Source organism: Struthio camelus, chromosome Z (genome assembly GCF_040807025.1).
Source record: "Struthio camelus isolate bStrCam1 chromosome Z, bStrCam1.hap1, whole genome shotgun sequence".
Classification (NCBI taxonomy): Eukaryota; Metazoa; Chordata; class Aves; order Struthioniformes; family Struthionidae; genus Struthio; species Struthio camelus.
The window spans coordinates 85,575,013-85,596,616 of record NC_090982.1 but is presented as its reverse complement, the minus strand read 5'-3'; the positions used below and the strand labels follow the sequence as shown (position 1 = coordinate 85,596,616).

General features: G+C 48.1%; 1 protein-coding gene across 17 annotated transcripts in view; it reads right to left on the bottom strand.

The window, feature by feature from the left end:
- Positions 1–21,604, bottom strand: part of CTIF (cap binding complex dependent translation initiation factor) — a 212,650-nt gene that overhangs the window by 164,188 nt on the left and 26,858 nt on the right. For 5 of the 17 annotated variants that reach the window (XM_068927863.1, XM_068927864.1, XM_068927865.1 and 2 more), the window contains exon 1: positions 1,667–1,774. The exons of 11 other annotated variants lie outside the window; for them this stretch is intronic. In XM_068927863.1, coding sequence (XP_068783964.1) covers positions 1,667–1,768 — 102 coding nt within the window. In that variant the 5' untranslated portion in view covers positions 1,769–1,774. Of the gene's footprint in view, positions 1–1,666; positions 1,775–13,147; positions 13,662–21,604 lie in introns of those variants that run through there. One more of the 17 variants, XM_068927862.1, reaches the window with a different exon arrangement.

Genomic DNA, 21,604 nt, shown 5'->3' with positions numbered 1-21,604 from the left:
TCCATTCAGAAACTGCCACGTGCAGCCCTAGACCAGCATAAACAAGGATTTTTTCCAGCCACAGCAGACGTAGGCTCCAATGCCATCTCTTCTGTCTCAGATTTGCAGTGACCTTGACGCATCTTTGCAGAGTTACCACCAATACTGACTGTACAACACCGATTGCATTTGAGCTCCATGAAGAGCGTGCATGAGCGTAAAAAGGTCCTTTACAACGGTAATACTCTTCCATCGAAGGACTTTGTTTATCCTCCTCCTTAAAACCAAAGATATGGAAAGCACAAGAGAAAAAACTAATAAAGCACATATTTGCCCTTGAGGTTAGCTGCCCCAGAAACAGCACTGCAGTAAAGATGATGTTGACTCAACATCGTGAGTATAAGGGTCAGGGAGGAGGTTTGCATGTGGAAAAGAACCAGAGATCACATCAGAATCTATTTTTAAAATCCGTGGTTGTTAAAAATGCATTAGAAAGAGAAAAAGGGAAAAATCCTGCAAAGCAATGAAACATTTGCTACATCAGCCAGTTGGCTGGAAACCATGGAAGAAACCATGCATGTCTGAATCGTGGTATTCTCAGGCTGACCTTAATGCCTAGCACGGACCTTGAGGCCCATGGCAGTAACAGTATCACCTCCAAGGAAAGGAAGTACAAATCCCCTACACACAACCTGCCGCATTCACTGGTGACAACAGCTTTATCCGCAGGCTCAGTCAGAGCAGTCCCCCCTGCACCCAGAGACACTCCTCTGCCATTACAAAAGGCACAAACCCAGGTTTGCTTTGACCAGACATTGGCCCTTCTGCTCCCAAATCATATCCTTGTCTGCTGAGCTGCCTCTCCGTAGAGAGCTGTGAATTGAGCAGCTCCCTCGTGTCCCCTGTCTCCCTGCTACAGGGCAAACCCAACGGGACCGGCCCATAGGCTCACACCGCCTGCCCCCCCCCAGCCTTGGGGGCCAACCCAGCCACAAGGGTGCTTCTTGGTGGACAAACCCCTTGCCAACCTCATTAGCAAGCTAGCATGAGATCTAAAGGTGAAATACTCTACAGAGGACATTGGGACTTTATGATGTTTTAACACAAGCTATCCTCAGGAGGTGAAAATCTCCCTCGCCTGATTCTAGGAATCTAGTGGATATCTCAGCCAAGATGCCGAACCTTTAGATAGAGAACACGAGTGAATCACTAAGTGTTCTGTATGTGGATTTAAAACATAGTCTTGATTGCTATAGCCAAAATACAGAGCAGAGAAAGCAAAGAAGGCTGTGAAAATACCAACAGATGCAGATACCAAATTAGATCATCAGGTCTCAGGGCTTCATTCAGCTACCTAATCATCTAGAAAGCCCAGGGTATGCTGGCCTCCAGCTTATAGTCCAGGAATATAGCTATCTCAGACGGCCCAGCATGTGACCTGCGAGTCACAGGCTGGGGGAGACTTCCAAAGGTCATGCAGTTCATTCCCTGCCCTTAATTCTGCAGTTTTCTAAGGAGTTTTCTCAGCAACTGATCTGCCTGACACTGGTCACGTAACAGCTCCATGGGGCAGACATCTGTAAACACAAAGATACCAACTCCAGGTTAGGAAAACTGAGTCCTGAAAGCAGTGATAACGTATTGGGAAAATACGGCTTTAGAAGACACGACATACACACATACATACAGATAGACAGAAAAGAAGGATTCTTGGTCCGACCCAGGTCACTCTTTTGTTCTCACAGTACACCGAAGACCCCCACACCAGGCACTTGCCCATCCCATGCATTCCATGAGTAGGGACGCACTCAAGACGTACTCAGATGCAGCACAGACCCAGCTTTTGCACCTGAAATGGAAATGAGGCGCAGTTGAGCTCCTCATCTGCACAGATCCTATCCAAAACACAATTTAGATAATGATAACCATTAGATGTCTGTTCTGGAAGCTGAACCAGTTGGTCTTCTAGCGCTATTTAGACAGGAAGGGCTAAATATGTTCATGCAGATTATAGCTAGCAGCATAAGAAGCCATTATCCAGGGGCTTATTTTACAAACCCTATTAGGATGGTCTTATTCAGTGCACAGATGATCACAGAATTAAGGGTTCTGCTGCAAAACAAAAACAGATCCTCTCTACCGTGCCTACCAATAACCCCATCTCCTCTTCCCAAAACCAACATATGCGAACACAGCCCCCCCGCAAACATACACACACACTCTTACACTTACTTCAAGCGAGGTAAGAGACTGAACTCAAACCACTCTCACCTCTTCTGATCTGAAGAGACAATAAGAGCCTTTAGCAAATCCTGCAGTTGTTCTTTAACCAGTGAATGAATACATAAGGAATTCAACAGGTGCCATCCAAACCAATTGACAATTGTGCATCTAAATTAAGAAAAGCTGACAAAACCCCAAATGCAGCATTATTAGTAAGGGCAGCTCTAATGATATTCAAGCTGATGCTCTCACATGCACCACCAGCGCGTTGATCCCAGAATACCATAAAGCTCCTTTGCAAAGATAGTCAACTTTGTTTCCTACCAACATACAGGACATTCCCTGCATGTCACTGAAAAGCCACCTTCTCTGGTGCAGAACAGGGCAGGTGCTTACCAAACCATATCTTTACGGGGGACAGAAATAAAAGGCATGTTCCACAAGCACAGAAAAGGCACAGAAAGACACTTATGCAGCCTCCTGAAGACACTTCCACACCTCGTGAACCTCATGACACCAAGACACCTTCACCCTCATGAAAATGGCCATGAATGTTTCTCTCAGCAAGACTTGGGTTTATATGACTTTCAAAGCACCGGGCCAAGTTGCTTTCTTCCTGAGGACTTACTGTACAAACGCTGATTCACTGCTCACTGCTCATACAATAAATCTGACGCTCTCGGGATGCGCCAGATTTCACGTGCGTGCTCAAATCAAGCGCACAGAACCAGCACGGCTGCCTCAACAGGCAAGTTGCTGGAGGGAGGAGAGCTTCACGTTGAACGCACGTTACTGCTGCCAGCGCTCGGGATTTCCTGGGAGGTCTCTCCAAGAGCTCCTGACCACAGCACACGTTGTTCCGTTTGCAAACGTTGGCTGAATTCACAGCATAAGCTCATACAGCTGCAGGTTCCTTGCTAACCATACAGCACGTTCTGCGTCACTCAGCTCCCAGTCCCTGGGGAGTCTTCGCAAATTAAAAACGGAAACAGCGCGAGTAGAGTCGACAATTACTACAGCTCACTACGTGCTGCAAAATACACACAATAACCCCAGAACATAAATCTCTTTATAGCAAACGCATTGAGTTCCCCCAAACACCACAACCCCAGCAGCAGGCACAGAGCATCCCAGCTGGTGGGTAGCTGAGACCATAAAAACGGCAGAGACCTTTGGGCAATGCAGCTCTCGACTCCTCTGGCTAAGGAGGAAGGTGGGCAGCAAAACCAAGAGACAAGAAAAGCCATCAAAACTGGTATTTTCCGCATGATATAAAGCCTGTAGAACCCTCTGCCACAAGAGATCAGGGGGCTTAGGAGCTCATCAGGATCCGGAAAAGGAACAAACACAGAAAACATCCCATTTATCCCAGGAAGAAGAAACAGGAGTTCCTACCACGTTACAGACCACAAAGGTTTCATCCCTCACCCTCTTCACTGGAAACTGGTATTTACAGTCTGTTTTGAGACAAGTAGAAAATCACCAAGCAAATCCTAAATGAGTCACATGTCATCCGGAAAGGAAGAAGAAAAATCTGTTCCCAACTCATGCAATTTCCAGCTCCTGAACTATTGCTCATCTGTCACTTCTGAACAATTGTGGCTTCATTTGGAAGCAGCTTAGAACGAGCAGTTCTGGCCTAAGCTTTTCATATGCTCATAGAATTATTCCCAAATGTGCCCAGACTGTCAAAAGCGCTCATTATGTAGATCAATATCACACATCAGCTCCTGAACAAAATTGTGTGGCATGTTAAAAAGAAAGGAGAAATAAAAAAAAAAGAAAGAAAAAAGAAAGGAGCCCCAGAGATCATGGAGCCCTGGGGAAGGGCATGCTTCTCACCCTCTGGCTAATTAGTGCCAATTATGGAATGGAAAGCACTAATTATTAAATAGAAGGTGCTTTAAAAAGAGAGGGGGAGAGATTGAGAGAGAGAGAGAGAGAGAAAGAGAGAGAGAGAGATTGAGTTGAACTCAGCTGTGAGAATAGGTGGCCATAACATGCATCCTCAAGGGCATGAAATGGGGCGGAGATGACAAATCGGTGGCAGTTTGCAGGAGGGAGCAGCTGATACAGGTGGACCGGCATTGCTTCCGAGCCGAGCTGTAGCTTGCCACAGGGGCTCGGCAGGCAGAGTTGGAGGGTAGCTTCCACCCTCTGGGACCACATGAGCACCAGGGAGGATTTTGCCTTGCGTAAACGACACTAGTGGAAATGAAGCCAAGGGAAGATCTTGATATGTGACTGGGATGTAAAATACATGAGTGAGCACTCCACTTTTTTTTTTTTTTCTGGGGGGCGGGGGGAAGGGGTCAGCCCCATGATATGTCAACGTTTTGCTGACCAGCAACATGAAAGACTCTGGCTTGAAAGGGAAGATATGCTCGTGTGACATTTGTTTTGTCCAAAGTCATGAAATTCAGCAAACAAACAAATTACAGGTTTAGGATGTTTCTAGGTCCCTAGGAAGAAGCTCTTTTGTCCACAAAAACAAGCCAAGTTCCAGTACCTTCATCTCTCTCTGAAGGAAACTGGAAAAAACAGCTTAGCAGAAAGAAAATTACCTAGTGGTTAAGGACGATGAGTTGTCACATCCGCGTGGTACAGGATTGTCATTTTACACAAACGCCCTTAGAGCAGATGAATGGACACTGACAGCAGAAAGCCTGGGTAGTAAGTTGCTTGACAACTCTCATAATAAGATAAAAGACTAACATCTCGCAGTATGTAATCTTCTTTATGTGCTTAGTCTGCACAGAGTCAATGTGAATCATGTAATGACACAGAGACCAACAACCCAACATGGTTATTCCAGTGATAGCTCCGTAACCTGGTACTCGATCCACGACTGATACTTCACTGCCGCCAAATGTAGCACTTCAATAAAGAGGCAATAAGCACAGAATCAGCTTGAGATGCTGAGGTTTCCCCTTCAACCCTCGTGCATTGCCTGGGGATTGACACATTCAAATTGGAAGACCAACGTGTCTATGCAAGTACGGCCAAAAACCCACCCTTCTGAATTCACATTTTGATGGCGCTCTCTCCCTACAACTGGGTTCATTGGTTAGGACCACACTAAGAAGAAATACCCAGATTCAGTGTTGATCCCGTTTTGAGCCAGGAGCTGGACTAGGGATCTCCTGAAGTCTCTTCCAACCTGAGTGGTTTTATGCTTCTAGGAGAAGTTGTTCAAGCAGTTCATCATGGCTCACAAGCCTCATCCGCTCTTAGCTTACTTTTTCCATTTTCAGCTTCATTCTGAGTAGTGGCTCCCTGTTAGAAAAGTCTCTCACAGTTATTGTGCAACTGTCTTCCCCACTTGCACCAACCTGCTCAGAGATGCCCCAGTGCTCCCAAAAACGCCCTCAGGCGAGGGTTGCATTGGTCACCGTTCTCTATCCTCTAGGACCTTTTCAAGGTAGGGCCTTTTCAGATGATACCTACTGATTTCTGTACTTTGCCTAATTCTACCAAGCGCGAAATGCATGTGCCCTGAATATGCTTGATACCCTAAAACAAAAACCAGAACAGTCACAGGTTTACACAGGTGCATTTGCTGGTTCCCTGATCTGGGGCATTACAGGATTCACTTGTGCTGTCAGCAGTATTTCCTCCACGCTTGAAGGAAAACTTTCTGAGAAATATGCTTCACAGTGTAAGCCCAGAATTCCCAAACTCATCTGCTGAGTGACATACTGGTCTATATCTAGACCAATTCAAGTCCACCAGCATAGATTTACTCTCCATGCTGATGTCCGACTAACGCTAAACCTTTTCTCCCTTTCCAGAGTTAACGTTCACCATCCACTGACCCCCGAGAACTACTATCTCACTATTGCTTTATATCCTGTTTCCTTCTAAAAGCCACCAGGAGAACATCTCAGCCTAACCACAGTTAAGAAACACCTCTTCACAAACAGCCAGTTAACAGTCTTCCTTACGGCTCTATTGCTAGCAGCGTGTCTACACCTGTGACTGCCCTGAATCACTACTTCGCCTAATGACACGACAGTGCGCAGAGCCTGAAGCTCAGATAAGGACAAGGTGGATCGCACTCACCAATTGTCTAGTCTAAGGGTTAATGATTCCAGCCCTGAATCAGGTGCCTTAGGACAAGCCTGCCTGCACAGCAGAGCTGGGTCACTTCTGCCAGCCTCCCGTGCAAACGTGGGTTCTTGTGAGCTCTTGGGGAGCACTGAATTTGTGTAAGCATAGGGCCTACTGCCAAGGAAGCATAGGGCCTACTGCCAAGGATTTCCAGATCTCAGATATGGTTCTATATGGTAATTAATAGGGATCCACTTCCAACCTCTATTTTTCTCCCTCTGTTCCTCCCCCCTCTGCCTTCCACCAAAGAAAATTCACTTACTTTGTCAAAGCACAAAGGCTATATGCTTTTGGAGCTTGAAAACCACCTCGCAAACCCCTTCTATGAAGCCCACGTCACACTCATCAGTATGACCACATAACATGGAATCAGCAGCAGAGAAAGTTTATAGATGTGCAAACTGCTCGTTGTTACCTATTAATTGTTGACGTTATTGCAATATATAGTTATTGCTAATAGCTGCTATTTTAAAAAATGACCTAAATGGGGTTCTTGCTTTAGCCCTCTAATTATACAGTTTTACCTTTAATTGGCAAATGATCTCAGTAGAATGGGCATTTTTATGGCATTTGTGTGTTTGGTAACGCTCCACATGCTTCATCCAGTAGAGAGAAGGTAGAAGCAGCATCTACAGACTAGCCTGATCTATTTTGCAGCCCTAGGCCACCATGCAGGATGCCAAGCCCAACACATCCCCCACCTCCAAAAAGTCCTCCATGTTTGTATTGAACTGGAGGAACCACCTGATGAGTCCCCTAGAAAAATCCTTCCCTTAAGTGTAGAGTAGGGTCTCTTGGTTCAGAAACTGCTGACATAGCAACTCTGTCAGCAAGACTGCTGCCCAGGCTGAGAGAATGCTGCCCAACAATTCTTGCTCCATCTCAGCAAGACAAACTCACATCCCAACCTACCCTTACAGCAACAACTGCACGCTCTCTTGCCCTATTCCAAGGCCCAGCCTGGTTAGGATATCAGCCTTCGTGACAGCTGATAGCGCTAACTCTGTCATCAGCTTCCACTGAGTACACAAAAGGCAAGCTAACTGCATCCAGTGTGCCACCGCAAGAACAAAAATACCAATTTCTTATCAACTAGTGGCATGTGACCCAATACAGATACACAACCGAATGCCAACTTTGTTTTCCATATAGAAATGCCAAGACCAGGGAATACACTGAGTAGCTGCTGCACCCAAGCATGCCTTGGGAAGTCATGAAGCTTATACAGCTGGGGTAAAGCTCAAGGATTTGGGAGAGACAGCCTCTCGCAGACAGAGCGGTCATCCACACTCAAGCAGCACTCGTGGGCTTGTCTTGACCCAAAGCCTCCTTGAATTATGACTCCGGTGTTGGGCCTAGCTTAAGTTTGGACCCATACTCAAAATACTCTGTTCTAACACGTTCACCAAAGCTGACTCACTTAGAAAGTGGTACAAGGGAGGGCTCAGGTAAGCAGGTGTTAACATGACCACCCTGTAGTGAGGGTGCAGGCTATTTCTGGGGTGCCTGCAATTCTCCAGTGCCTTCCCATAACTCACCATCATTTGCCTGCAAAAGGAGAAAATTATAGCAAATTGCTGCAGAACAAAGACTTTAGATAGGCTCAGCTTTGAGTAGAGCTAACAAAACATAGGCTGTTTCCCCAGAAGTCTTAGCCCTGGTTGAGGGCACAGCAACCCAACATTCATTTGCAGTAGGGCTGCTATTACTTGGGCTAGGTGAATTCAGCAGCAGAACCAGGATTGCAGACTCCAGTCAAGACACAGTGAAGATCACCAGCTAAGTGCCAAAACATCCCAAGAAGGTCAGTAAGTACCATTACTGTTTGGCAGAGAAGGAAACTGAAAAAGAAATTGCTTCTACCCTTTTTTTTGCTTCCATAGCATGCATGCTGAAAACCTAAAATGATTTCTCACCCACAACATGTCTCAGAAAAGTCTGTGACAGATAATCATGCTACTGCACATACCCACACAGTGCAAGTTTGAAAAGGATTTTTCTGCCCAGCTACATGGCCAGAAGTTAATACTTACTTAATGCTAACGTCTAAGTAAGACAGCTGGAAAAGATCTGTTACATACAGAGTTCAGGCAGAATTTCCTAACGTAGGCACCTAAAATCAGGCATCTCAAGATTTAATACAGTACCTGTATCAAAGTTCAATTATTAAAAGGATCAACTGCCACCAAATCCCAACAAATGGCAAGTGTCCAGCCCATCTTTCCAACCACTTTGCCACAGGTGTTTAGATATGGGTTTGAATGACTCACTTGAAACATCCTAGTTAGAGAAATCTAGGCCTCTTCAGTCCTTAACCTTCAGTTAAGTGCTGGAAAAGCTCCCAGGTTAATTTGCTGTTCCTCCATTATTAAAGTGCAGGGCAGCAGGAGCAAAGAGCAGTCAAATACTTTCTAGCGTATTTGCAGAAGCCTTATACAGGGCGCAGGCTCTCTCTGCTAGTTGCACTTCCCGAAACACTACAGAAAGCCTCAGGCCGGCCAGGCACTGCACCGAGTTGTTCAGAGGCAAGTTTTGACAGACCTCAGAACTACTCTGAGAGATCACTAAAAACCTTTCTGCCATATGGGATTTATCATCTCATGTTTTGGTAAGAACGAGAGATGCTTCCTATAAAAGGAAGCTGCAGCGCAAATTCTTCTTGTATCAACACAGCCACCTCCTTCTCTGCTGTGGGGTGGTAATCATGATTCACGGCTCAAGCACTCACCCGGGGAAGGCCATGCATCTTGTGGCAGCACCCCTCTGTAAAGGCTCTAGGTGGGCTGTCTATATATTTTTTTTCTCCCTTGCCTCCAAGTGCCATCTTCTGTGGCTTGACAAGAGGATCCTTCTGTATGCCAGTGCCAGACGCTAGGCACGCGTTGTGCGGCCACATCTCACAGCCATGCGGTCAGCACATGCCTCATCCCAACGACAGAAACTTGCACTCAGTGAAGCAAACGTTCTCAGAGAGCATCCCCGGGACTTCCAGGGCAGCATGCTAAGGCCTCAGAGTCAACATCAGCACCCCACAGCCTGACTTTCTCCTGTGGCAGATACATAGCACCACTGTTTCCTCATGGAAGCTACCCAGGGCATCATAGTCCTTGAGAAAAAGTCCCAATTTAAGCTAAGCAGATAGGAACAAAGCCCGAGGTTGTGATACCAGATGTGCTTCAAGCCAGCCGTAGCAGTGCAGTCTGGTCCACCTGCCAGTGGCTACACAAAGCATATCAGGCAGAAGAAATGAAATGCCACAATGCCCCACTGCAGCAACCTGGGGGGGAAAGCAGGACAAAGATATCCCAGAAGGCCTCTCCATACCTGCAGCCTCCTGTAATCCAACAAGTTGCATCTGCTTCGAGCCCTCCTGGGGTGGGCACATGGCCCCAGCATGAACTGAGACTATCGTACTAGAGCACTCCAGTTTAAAGCTAAGCTTATCAGTCACTATAGTGCTTTTACACCACGGCCAGCAGAAAAAAGGGGAGTTATTTACCTGTGACCGCACAGGATCACAGTATAAAAAAGTAGGCCCACTCCAATGAATACTCTGGAGAGATCAGGAGAGAGGCTCCAGCCCAGACCAAGCTGGTAGACACTGCGTTCTGCCCACGAGCCGCCAACGTGAGCTTTTATTGCTCTTGTCTGACTTCTGACTCACCCCATTGCTCTCTGTTCTCTACAGTAAACCATTGTGGGACCTTACCAGCCAGTGAGATGATACCCTGCCCTGCTCACTCCCTCGCTTTGGGAAGCGGCAGAAAGCAAAGAGACACCCAGGCAAAGCCTCGCTCCCTCCCTTTCTCCCTCGCTGTGTTTTCCAAGCTGTATTTCAGCTCTTTCAGGGCATATGGTTCTGGCTACTGCTTGGCCAAAATCCCTAAATTACCCACTTTCGGGTTAGTATCTGGCTCCAAGCAGGCTGAGTATTCAAGTCAAGTAGTAAAAGCAGTCCCTTTCCTCGCTGTTGCCTGTTCCTACTGCTCACAAGTAGGATATAAATTAGTCAAGAGTTAAAAATCTAAATCATTAGATTAAAAATCTAAATCATTCTTCCTAGGTGCTGCCTGGGACATAGACACACGCAGGGGTTACTGCAGGTTGAGCTCGGTTGCGATTTTACAACCCATGAGCCTTTCGAAGGGAGCTGCCCATGTGCACAATCCCTCTCTAGTAAGACAGGTAATTTCACACTCAAACCTAGAAGGTAAGAGATGCTGCATGACTGCATGGTGACAGCATCCACCAGCACAGAAGAGCATGGCAGCTTTCCAGCTCCAAGGCACACGACTTACCTGTTCTAAATTCCTAGCCTTTGCGGGTCCATGATACATACCTGCTAAGAAATGCTCGGGTATTTCTACAATGAGCAGCTGGTGTTTTACTGTGCAGTGTGCAGGAAGGGTACACCAAGAACATGCTTACACCTCTACTGACACATCAAGCCATGAACTGGACACCAGAGCCCTGCAATATTGCACACTTCTAGGGTCACATCGGTTAGCTCAGTTCTTGCCGAGCCAGTATAGCTAGAGTTTCCCCTCCAAGGAGGGCTGGGATCCACAGAGATTCACAGCCAGTCTTTCTGACTCATTCCCAGAGCGTTTTGCATCTGGCAGCCCAGCTCCAAGGATTCATTTCCAGTGGTGCTGCTGGTCTCCTGATAAAACATCGTACAAAGATGCACCAAGCACATGGCAGTCGCGTGGGCCTCCTCCAACTTCTGCTGAAGTCGATTTCAACCTTACCAGGGCCTTCAGGTGGGGTGAAACCCTTCATTAACTTTGATTTCACAAGCAGCAGTTGGCCATCAGCTAATGTCCTGGAAGCGGTAAGCGTAGAACGACTTCTGGCTGCCTGTGCACTTGGGGGTCTGAACTACCACCTATCACCATGGTACCTGAGCTCAGCCGTCGGGCAGCCGGCTCGCTTCCCAGAATCTCCTTTTAATGAGCTCCTTTCGCAGCAATATTTTCCCTCCTCTAATCCAGCAGATTTCCAACAACAAGCAATTAGCAATGTGTCTGTCTAAAATGGTGCGAGTGTCCTGGTGAATGAAATGAGCAGTTATCTTCATTGCCAAAGGCCAACTTTCATATCGAGCAAACTGCAGAAACCACCACTACGGAAAACGAAAATAATCAAGATGAACCACTTTTCCCTGCATCCAGGTATTATCATATCTCTGCAAGAACAGATGAAGCATCACGTGCACAGTTTGGATTTGCTGCCTCCCAGCTAATATGTTTCGAGTTGGCAAAACGTAAAGCACAGCAACAGAATTTATTGCATTCTGCATCTGACCCCTTTCTAATTAAACTCTAAACACCTTTGAAAACTACATTGAACGACTGCCACTGGATCTAGCCTTGGGCTTCTCAGATATTTATGCACCCATGGCTGGCTGAGCATTTCATATATTTCCTCATCCTTCCAATCTCGGATCTGGTTTCTGCTACCTGGCGATGCAGAAAAGCCTGCGTGACGTGCTAGAAGCCAAACAGCTGTCACGCTGCAGTGACATCTAGGAGCCTGGCAGGCCACAAAGTGCCGAGCGGGCAAAAACCAGAGCAAATCTAAACAAAGCCACTCATTACAATAAAAAAAAATCCCACAAAACTCAACAGGGAGGAGATAGCTTCCCATTCTGATGGTGCCTGAAGCTCATCTACACAGGGAGGTTCCTCCTCAGGCATCCTTCTACGGAGAAAATGGTCCCAGCAAGGTGCGTTCACATTGCACTGCTCTCGTCTTGCTGCACCAAGAGGCAGGACAGGCGATTTGGAGAGTGTCCTCGGCCATCCCAGCACCCTGCCTTACATGTGACTTTTCTACTTGCCATGAGCAAGGCACGTCTGCTTATGCCGATGTAATCAAAAGCTGCTGACCTTGATAACAGTAAGCAAAAGCCAAAGGACCCAATCTCTTAGTGCAAAAGGTCACAAAATCTGACCTAACACAGCCCTCTCAATCCAGTCATCTATCAAAAAAGGATAAGCAGCCCAGGAACAGCTAGAAAGCAAAATTTCCTTGTTCTAACCCAGCCAACAATTTACTACCTAGCTTGCCGTTGTTTACAGATGTTATTCTGTTTGTTTAGATTGACTTCCTATTCTCAGGAACTGCTGTGCTCTCCTCCGCAAGAGGAACCAAACTAATCATTTTCTGACTGGATAGTCTCAAACAGCAGAATAGGAAACTGCTAAATCCCTCCCTTATACCACCTCAAGCAGACCGCTTGAGTTATGGGAAATTGCTTGTGGACCACACGATCCCCGCACGGTGGGATGCTCCAGACCATGGAATCACCAGACAGGCGCGTCCTCTGGCTGCCGCACGACAGCAAGGCACGGTGTCTATCCTCTGATTTTTTAAAATCATACAGGGCCTCGGAAGAAGCATGGAAATATATCAGCAGTTCTAGAAATAACATTTGAAACCTGGCCATTAAAAACAAAACCAAAAACAGCAAAAAAAAAAAAGAACAGCCTCAGTTCTGAAACTGCGACTTATTTATACATTGACTGATACTACAAACTGTGACTTAGATATCATCTCTTTTCACGTTCCCTTGCTTCTGCTAAGAATAAAACAAAAGCCCACATTACAACTCACTTCTTGCAATTTTTCACCTTTTCCAAAGGGAACGCAGCACCAAAAACCCCAATTTGAACAGGCAGCAAAAATGCAGATGTCTCACGTGCCCCAGGAGCTCCCCACTGGAGCTGCATCATCTCTCCCCCGAGATCTGAAAACTGCTGCTGGTACACGGTGCTCAAACTAGCACGCTGCTAATACCTCACAGCCTGAAGAATTAATACAAGACACCTACTCGGAAATGGAAATGAATGATGTTCTCCTCGCAAAAGGCATCCGGGGAGCGCGTGTTTGCACGCGTGCACCACGCGCACACACACACGCACGACAAGGGTGGCAGGTGGCAAGTTCTTCGGCTGCCAAGGCGAGCGCTTTCCCAAGGGCTGCCGCGAGCCCGTGCCAGGTCCGCTTTGCTGACAAGAGCTCCTTTGCAGCCGAGGTTTACGAGCACGATCGCGTTTAGAGGAGCATCCGTAGCGTCCGATTCCTCACGCAGCAGAGGACATACTCCACGCCCCAGGATCACCCTGCTATCAAAGCACGTACAGCGCGCAATGCATGCCCCGGCGATAATGAGCTGATCCACACAATCGCGCTTTTCAACCATGCGCTTGTGCATCAGCTCCAGCCAGCCTGCGCTGTCTTTTGCAAATAAACGAAGGGAGACCATTATCAGAAACTAAAGCTTTTCTTTTCAGGCACTGAGGCAACATAATGGCCACTTGTGCCGCGAAAAGCCCCATAATCCTAAAAGACACATCCAACTCGAGTTGAGATGTCAACTCGCTGAAGTAATCCACACAGTAAGTCATCGATGGAGGGGAGGGACGGGGCGGGAACGGCATCCCATGGCCAGCAGCAAGGCAATCGGGGAGGGCGCTTAATCCCTTTAAACCGTGCCTACAGTTCGCTGGCAGGGAGAATTTTTGTGCTTGCATGCAGGCTTTCTAGCAGCGTTCAGAGTACATACCTTGGCTGCAAGCCAAAACGCCCAGGCTGCCACCTAGCCTCTCTCTCCATCTCGCTGTCACATGCACACAAACACGCAATTAAGGATCACACCAGCGACAACCTAAAAGACAACCCCGCTACAAAGATGAACGCACTGAAAAGTTGGACAGGTAAACGCAGAACTGGGGTGATAAGCACTTCCTGTGTGAAGCTCCCTCGTTGCAGGGATTTTAAGCTAGAAGCCACTGGTAGGTCCTCTCTTCCTAGGAACCACATGCCACTGCAATCTGCCTATATACGCTTAAATTGAGCCAATTGCTTCGGTTAATCACGACCTTTCTGTTCTTCAGAAATGAAGCTGTTTCATGCTCCAGGCAGAGAGCTGCAGAGCTTGAGGTGCTCCTACTGCTCAAGGAGCTTGAAATACAGAATGGAAATGAGTAAGTGAGATACGTCCCCACGGTTTACGCTGACGGCCCAGAAGGCGGCTGATGCTGCAACGGAGGGGAAGAAATAAATCAGTCCTAGGTTTCTGCTGCTCTGACCAAGGGGAAAATTCCTTCCTGACTTCAAATCTGGAGCTAAACTCATCTGCAAGACCCTACGCGTGGATGAGTGCAACCTCTGCTCTGCTCCCAGGAGGTTCTGAATCTTTCAGCACCTTCATTGTTTAAAACAAAAAAAAAAAAAAAAGCAAAAAAACCCCAAAACATTCCACGAGATTCTGCAAACGTTCTGAGGGAAAAAGATCAGGAACTGGGGAACGTGGCAACTCTGCACACGCAGAACAAAGGATGGCCCCTTCCTCCAAACGCTTCCAGTCTAATAATAAGAGGCAGGGAAATAAGCAAAGACATGGGGAAGCCCAAGAGCACCAGGAACGAAGCCATATTCAGGCCATTCCAGCGTTTAGCCCCTGTGCGCTGCGTTGCGATAGAGATCTGTTGTTAATGCCACGCGAGGGGGCCCCAAGCGGCACCCAGTCGGCTGAGGAACGAGGAGCTTAGTGTCATGGGAGCACAGCCCTATGGGACTGGCGTCTCCACTTTTGGCTTCCACCAGATTTAAACATAGCGCGAGCCAAGAGCTACAGCTACTTGCAAAGACAGGAAAAAACGGGGCTGGAAAGGGCTGGAAAACACTGTCCTCCTCGGCTTCCTGTACCTGATCCTTGCCACATGGACTGGATATGGTCCAGACAGTGGGTGTCAATCTAGAAAAGCGACCGCTTTCCACAGTGGCAAGCAGCGATTCCAAACAGACAGATCATCTCAATTCATCAACCTCTCAGATTCCCTTGGACAAAGAGGGACCATCTCAAACATACTGTTTTATTATTGCACCAGACTGCTGGCAGCAAAGAGTAGGTCTGTCCTTTCACTTAGGGAGCAATCACTGTTCCACCCTCTGCAATAAATTCTCTCTGTGATTTAATAAAGAACTGATGGCTTGATTTAGCAGGACCGCTCTGAGAAGGTTCATTATTTTCTCCATCACTATATACAAGAGAGATTTTGCAACCCAGAAGAGGAGCCAGGAGAGCTCCCATCAGTTATGCCGGCACCTGTCTGCCAGTCGCCAGGCAGAGACATTGCTTTGTTTCCCACAGACAATAAATGACCATCTGGCAGGAACAACTTTCATTCGCAACTGATCCTAACGGATTGGAGCTGGCAGCCGAGCAATGCTTGAACCACCAAAACGCTGCACGGAGTATAAAGCTCACAGTCCTGCCACCCCACCGCCTTGGGCTCTGGTAACTCTCCCCGCCACCACCAGCTAACAGAGACGAGGCGGGATGCAGCGCGCGCAGCCGTCAAGGCGTTCCTGCAGATCCTCACTCCCTCCATGGCAAAAAAGGAAGCATGGGATCCACCTGCCCCGGTCTCCCACCTAGTTTCCAGGAGCAATTCCGAGAGTGCCTCTGGCACCCATTGGGACCCAGGTTCTCCATCAGGTTCCCGGCAGCTGTGCTGAGAACAGATCCAACTCAGCGCTAACCACCGGCGGGCAGCACAGCAGCTGAAGACACTAGCGCTGAGCCGAGGATCTGCCGTACGCCGACGGGGCATTGCAATCTCATCGCTTCCCTCCCCAGCACCACGCTGCTCTTAGTCACAGCACTGCTGCGTCACGTGAAAGCACGAGAGAGCAAGAGACACCAACAGCTGGCTGCCTTCATTTTGTCACCCACTCAATCTTAGCTGTTGTCTGCGCCGCGAAAATGTGTCAGCATTTTCCAAGCATTGACGAGTCTATGCAGCGTGAAAGCAGGAGCGACAGCAGCCAGCCAGCATCTCAGCCTCGGCACGGGAAACTTGGACAACGCAGAGGTGCAAAACATCTGGCAGCAAGCTTTTCCAAATAGGAGACATCCAGATAAGTAATAGCTCTCCTCTACTTTTGTTTCGCCAGAAAAGACTGTCCAGCCCCGAGGGAAGGAGGTCCATGGGATGGAGTCATGCATGCCACTTTGGCCAAGGGAACGAGGCCTTTGAATACCTTCTGGGGGATGCCTGGCACACGCCTGCACCCCATTTCTCTGATCCTGTGAGGCCAGCTGGGGCACAACCATCCCTGCTGAGGTTGGGAGAGGAGCACGACCTAACAGGCTGCTCCAGACCCAAGCTAGCTCTGCCGTTCAGCTCCAGCTCCCCGAACCAGTAGCGCCAGAAGATGACAGGATACTAGCGGTACAGAGGCGGGCGCAGCAGGACACGGATCTTGCCAAATTTCCACCAGTGACACCTATCAACGAGGAACCACTGCCCAGAAACAAGGCGCTACAGCAGAAGCATTGTTCCGCAGAGCTCCCTGCCTTCCCAAAGCACAGCCCTCGGCCGGATATGGGTTTTATTACTCAGCTGGACAAAATCCACCAAATAGTTCTGGAGATATTTTAGGAAGAGGCTGCAGCTGTAACAAAAGCTGGGGACAGCAGCGAAGTTCTAGGTGATTCGCCCCACGGCAGGTCGCCTTCACTGCACGGCCCTCCCAGCCACCCGCACGGGAGGGATGCGCTTTGAGCCGAGCCCTGAGCAGACCTACCACCTCTCACACCGCATGCAGGGCCAGAACAGCCCAGATAAGCTCTTTGTCACGGCGTACGGAAACATCAAGCCTCGACATTCCTGCAGTGCTCAGCACCCATGATTAGCTTCACGAGGGCGGTGGCAAGAGGCTACGAGGATCAAAGCCACGCTCAGCTGAGCGCTAGAAGACAATCTGCTCTCGTTCCGCCTAATTCAGGCAGGACACAAGCAACGGGAAGAGCCATCAGGAGACAAGGAAGGAACACGCAGAGCCAGCAATGCCACACTGCTTATCTGTTTAAAGAGTAACCATCGTTTGTAAGGTAATGACATACAAAACAAACGACCTCTTGCCTGAGTTGGTGTTCGCTGCCTCGGCTGGCTGCTGGTGACGAGTTTGCAGAAGCGGAAACCGGAGTGTTTGAGGGAGAGCTGAACTGTGATTTGGGGGTACCCAAGTGTGGTATTCACAACCACACCAGGGTCATGGAGGAAAAAGTCAACAGAACGAGGTCACAAAGCCACCACTGACAGCTGACATTGCAGAGATGGAAAGACAAGAAGAGGCACTACAGAAGGAACTATTCCGGCCCATCCAAAACACTGGGTGCAGTGCTCCAACCTGCTCTGCTAATTCCACTGAGAGCAAGAAGTCTGCCCTGGCCTTTCCAAACCTCATTGAAGGCAGAATCAGGCCACCGTTCATCCTTCAGGCTGCTCAGAGACAGGCACACATATTGCAACCCTCATCCTTCCACCTGCTTCCCCTTCACTGCACCTCCACCTTGGCACCTATCTGCAAACTGTCCTCTCCAGTGGGGTCGCTCTGTATCTGGAGATACAGAGCACAGGAGACAACTCTAGCTCCCGAGGCCTGGACGGATGGTGAAAAGGCCCATAATAAAGAAGAACTGCGCTCAGTGTATAAAGTCTCATTTTTCCCCAACTACAAGTAGGCTGAACAGCAAGTGGTGTGGACAGAGTCCACGGGCCATAGAGCACAATGTATTTAAACCTGCTCTCAAATCTACCTGCAGCTTTTCACAGCTGTGTCATGAGCCATGGAAAGGAGTTAAGAACAACTCACCAGGATAACGCGTCCCTTAACGAACCAGCCTCACAAACAGCAAGCAAAGAAACTCCTCAGACAAGAATGTTAATGTGTTATTGGCCTGCCACCAGCCTCATTTTTGAGGCCTGAAGTGCATTTTTGTGCAATCATTTCCAGACTTACACACTCCCCGTCAGACAAGTGCTGCTCTGCACCAGCAGGACAGGACGGAAGGAGCCTGTTAGGCACCGTGGGGTCCCACGGAAAGACTATTTGGCCCTGCCGTGGCCCGGCCACCCTGTACACACGTGCCAGGCCAGCGGCTGCCCTGCTCGCTCCCCACCCTGCAGCAGTGAAGCTCGCAACAAGGAGCAAGCAAGGGAGAGCTGAACAAGGAGCAGTCTGCTGAATCCCAGGAGGTAAAGAAGCTGCAAGTAGATACATTTAGCGCCGGAGGAATCGCCAGTTTTGATTAATAAAAAGTAAATGAGGCAGCTCAACTGGGTAAGCCCTGGTGGATGGGAGAAGGACAGAGAGGCTTTCGGTAATATAAAGCAAATGTAAACGACAAACAGCTTTAGGGCATTTTACATGCCAATGTCATTACTTCAGCTAACCGGTTAGGAAACATTTTACAAAGTCATCTGTAAAATAGGTGTTATGCAATGATTTGTACATCCTCTGCCACCTCTGGCTCCGGGCAAGAGCCACAGGCAGCCAGAGCTCACTACCGAGCAGGATGAAGAGCAAGGCTGCACACTATTTTATGGAGTCCATCAGGAGGAGAACGCAAACAGATTAGAGGTGGGAAAACCTGGAAATGGGGAAAACAGGCTATAGCAGCACACATCTTTCTCTCTGCATCACCTTCCAAACGAGCAGACAAGCTGCTCAGCCTTCACACTGCAAGCTGCAACAGCTGCTGCAAAACCACTGCCCTCGGCAGAAACAGCCTGCAACACAGCTATGGCTTGCAACCCTCACACAAAGAACAGGACGTGACAGTCACAGCTGGAGTCGCATACACTCTTGGGATGGGCTCATCCCACCCAGCTAGGGAAGACACAGACGCGCCAGGTAGCCCACAGAGAGAAGGATATTCCAGGACACAATACAGCTGACCTATTTCAGAGATGAGCATGAGATCAAGTGAGCTTTGGAAGTGTCTATTTACTCCCGCCAGTCGTAATGATAGCCTAGACAGCTGGCCCAGATACAGACAGCTAATGTTCAGTTACACGAACCTCCACCCTTACCAGCTTAACATGACTTAATGTCAAAGCATCCTTGACATTAGTCTCTTCAGCAAACTGTAGCTCTCAGATACACCTGCTTAGCTTCAGAGTTCCTGCTGGGGCTGTGGTGGTAGTGAGGAATTAGAGCACCACAGTCCAGGTCTGTGGTTGTCTAGAGCCCAGATCCACTTAGGGTTGATGAATTCTGTTAAAAACTCTGATTTTGCCACTTTGGCCAGTGGCAGTTTTGCCACTTTGGCAGATCCTTGCTACAAAACCCCACGGATCCCTGGACCGGGCAGACATGCAAAGCTGTGCTGATTATGCAGAAGATCACGTGAAAGCAGCAGCCAGCCTGGCTGTGGTATCTCCCCAGATCAGCAAGAACTCTTGGACAAAAACCAGCAACATCCCTCAAACCTAGTGACAGACAAACAGCATTACAGCTTCCTAAAAATGGTAAATCAGTGCTGTTTATGTAAGTGACTCCCTTCCTAAACTGACAACTAAAAATAGGAGATTAAGTCTACTGTTTAGAGGCAGTAACTTCCTGCCAGGAAGTTACCCTTGGACTATGGACCCATATTCCCTTGCAGGTGTCCCCCAGCAACGGGCTGGAACTACCAAACCTGAGAGTCAGAAGCAAAGAGGCCGACAAGGAGCGAAGGGGGCAGGGGGTCTACAACTATAGCCATGAGCTCGTCTCCACTACTTGGGTTTACCAAGAGAAGTTTGACAGAAGATACGAACTGGTAGAGCTTTTTGGCTTCAAACTCACACACAGTTTCACGGTGAGCAATGAACAGGCACAACTGTCATCATGACCTGGCACTGCCCTGTTGTTTGTTCACCAATGTCAAAACTATGTCTGAAAGACTGAGGCAGAAATCACCTCAAAGTAAACTTGAACTCTTGACTAGAAAAGGGAATGTTTTGGGAAAAGGCTAAACCACATGCAGGGATCAGCTTAACGCAGATGACATCTGTGATGGACACAGAAAACCAACGTGGAAGGTACACTTTGTGCTCTCCAAGATGCACGCGTGCACTTCAGAACAAGGACAGGAAAGCATTTACCTGCCTTATCTGGAAAACGCCAAAAGATAACCTGAACATGCTGGCCTCCCTGCTCAGTATGTTAGACTTCAGGCTTTTTAAGCTGAAGGCGTCAGGACAAGAACCTTGAACTTGTCTCTTATCGGAGGCAGAAGAGCTCAGTCTCAAAATACCATGAACTGACCTCCTTGCAAACCAGCACTTCCTTCGATGTAGATCCCAGCATGGCCATGCACATGTGCACTCTATGCCAAACTCTTCATTCAAATTAAAAACTGAATATCAATTTTCAGTGTGCTTGATCCATATCTTCTACCCACAATACAGGGAAACGCTATCAGTGCCTGCAGTTTGACAGGAACTTCTCAAAACCCCCAGAGGCAGAAACAACGTAGGTCCTTTGCTTTGTGCCACTGTTTAGCTCACGCATGCTGAGAGGCTTTGACAGTATAGATAAAACTACCAATACTCAAATATTTGAGCTGGCACAGCAGGATAAATGCTCACCTGAAACAAAGACAAAAGTGTAACATCTTATTGACTTACTATGCTGAAGCTACATATGTACAGGTGTACTTAAAGAGGCTTATCTCAGAGACCTAAACAGACCCTGTTTATATTACCCTGTAACATTCAATAAATAGGCCTAGAGGGAATTTATGATCTTTTAGAAGGAGCAACTGTTCTATAGACCCTCTGTATACAAGGGGTGAGACTGCCTATCCCTTCTAGGTCTCCTCCTACTCAAGGATTTACCTCTCTTGCATGGCTGCTGAGAGCCACTGATCACTTGTGGTTGGGGTATCTGATGTACATAGCTGAAAGGTGCTTCAGTTTCCTGCCCTGGAAAATGCCCTCATGCAACAAGCGCTGTGACAACTTCCTAAATTCCTGGCTTTTCTTTCTTATATGGGAGGGGGAGGTCTCGGGGCTTCACGGTGCTACTGTAGGGCAAGTATTACAGATTTAGAGGTTTTCTGTAAGAATTAAATATTAGAAGTTTAGCCTTAATTTTTAGAACGCCTCTGGGTAACCACATTGGGTAAACGTACAGCAGCTCGGGAAAACCAGGCCAAGAATGCACTAAGCTGTTTCTCCACAAACACTTACAGACTGCTCAGGAATAGTGCCAGAAATACTTATTTTGGTTAAGTTTACCTCCTGACCCAAGAGGAGGCACAGTTCCTACAGAACCAGATGAGGAGTGGAAGACCCAGGACCACTCAAGGACATCCAAGATGAACAAGATCTATCTTTCAGGAGACCCATGTCCACCCTGAGGTACCCAATGAGACACCACAGCAATGAAACCCACCAGCCATGCCCACCAATTGCTCCCCACGGAGCGACTGGGGGACCCGCGGTTA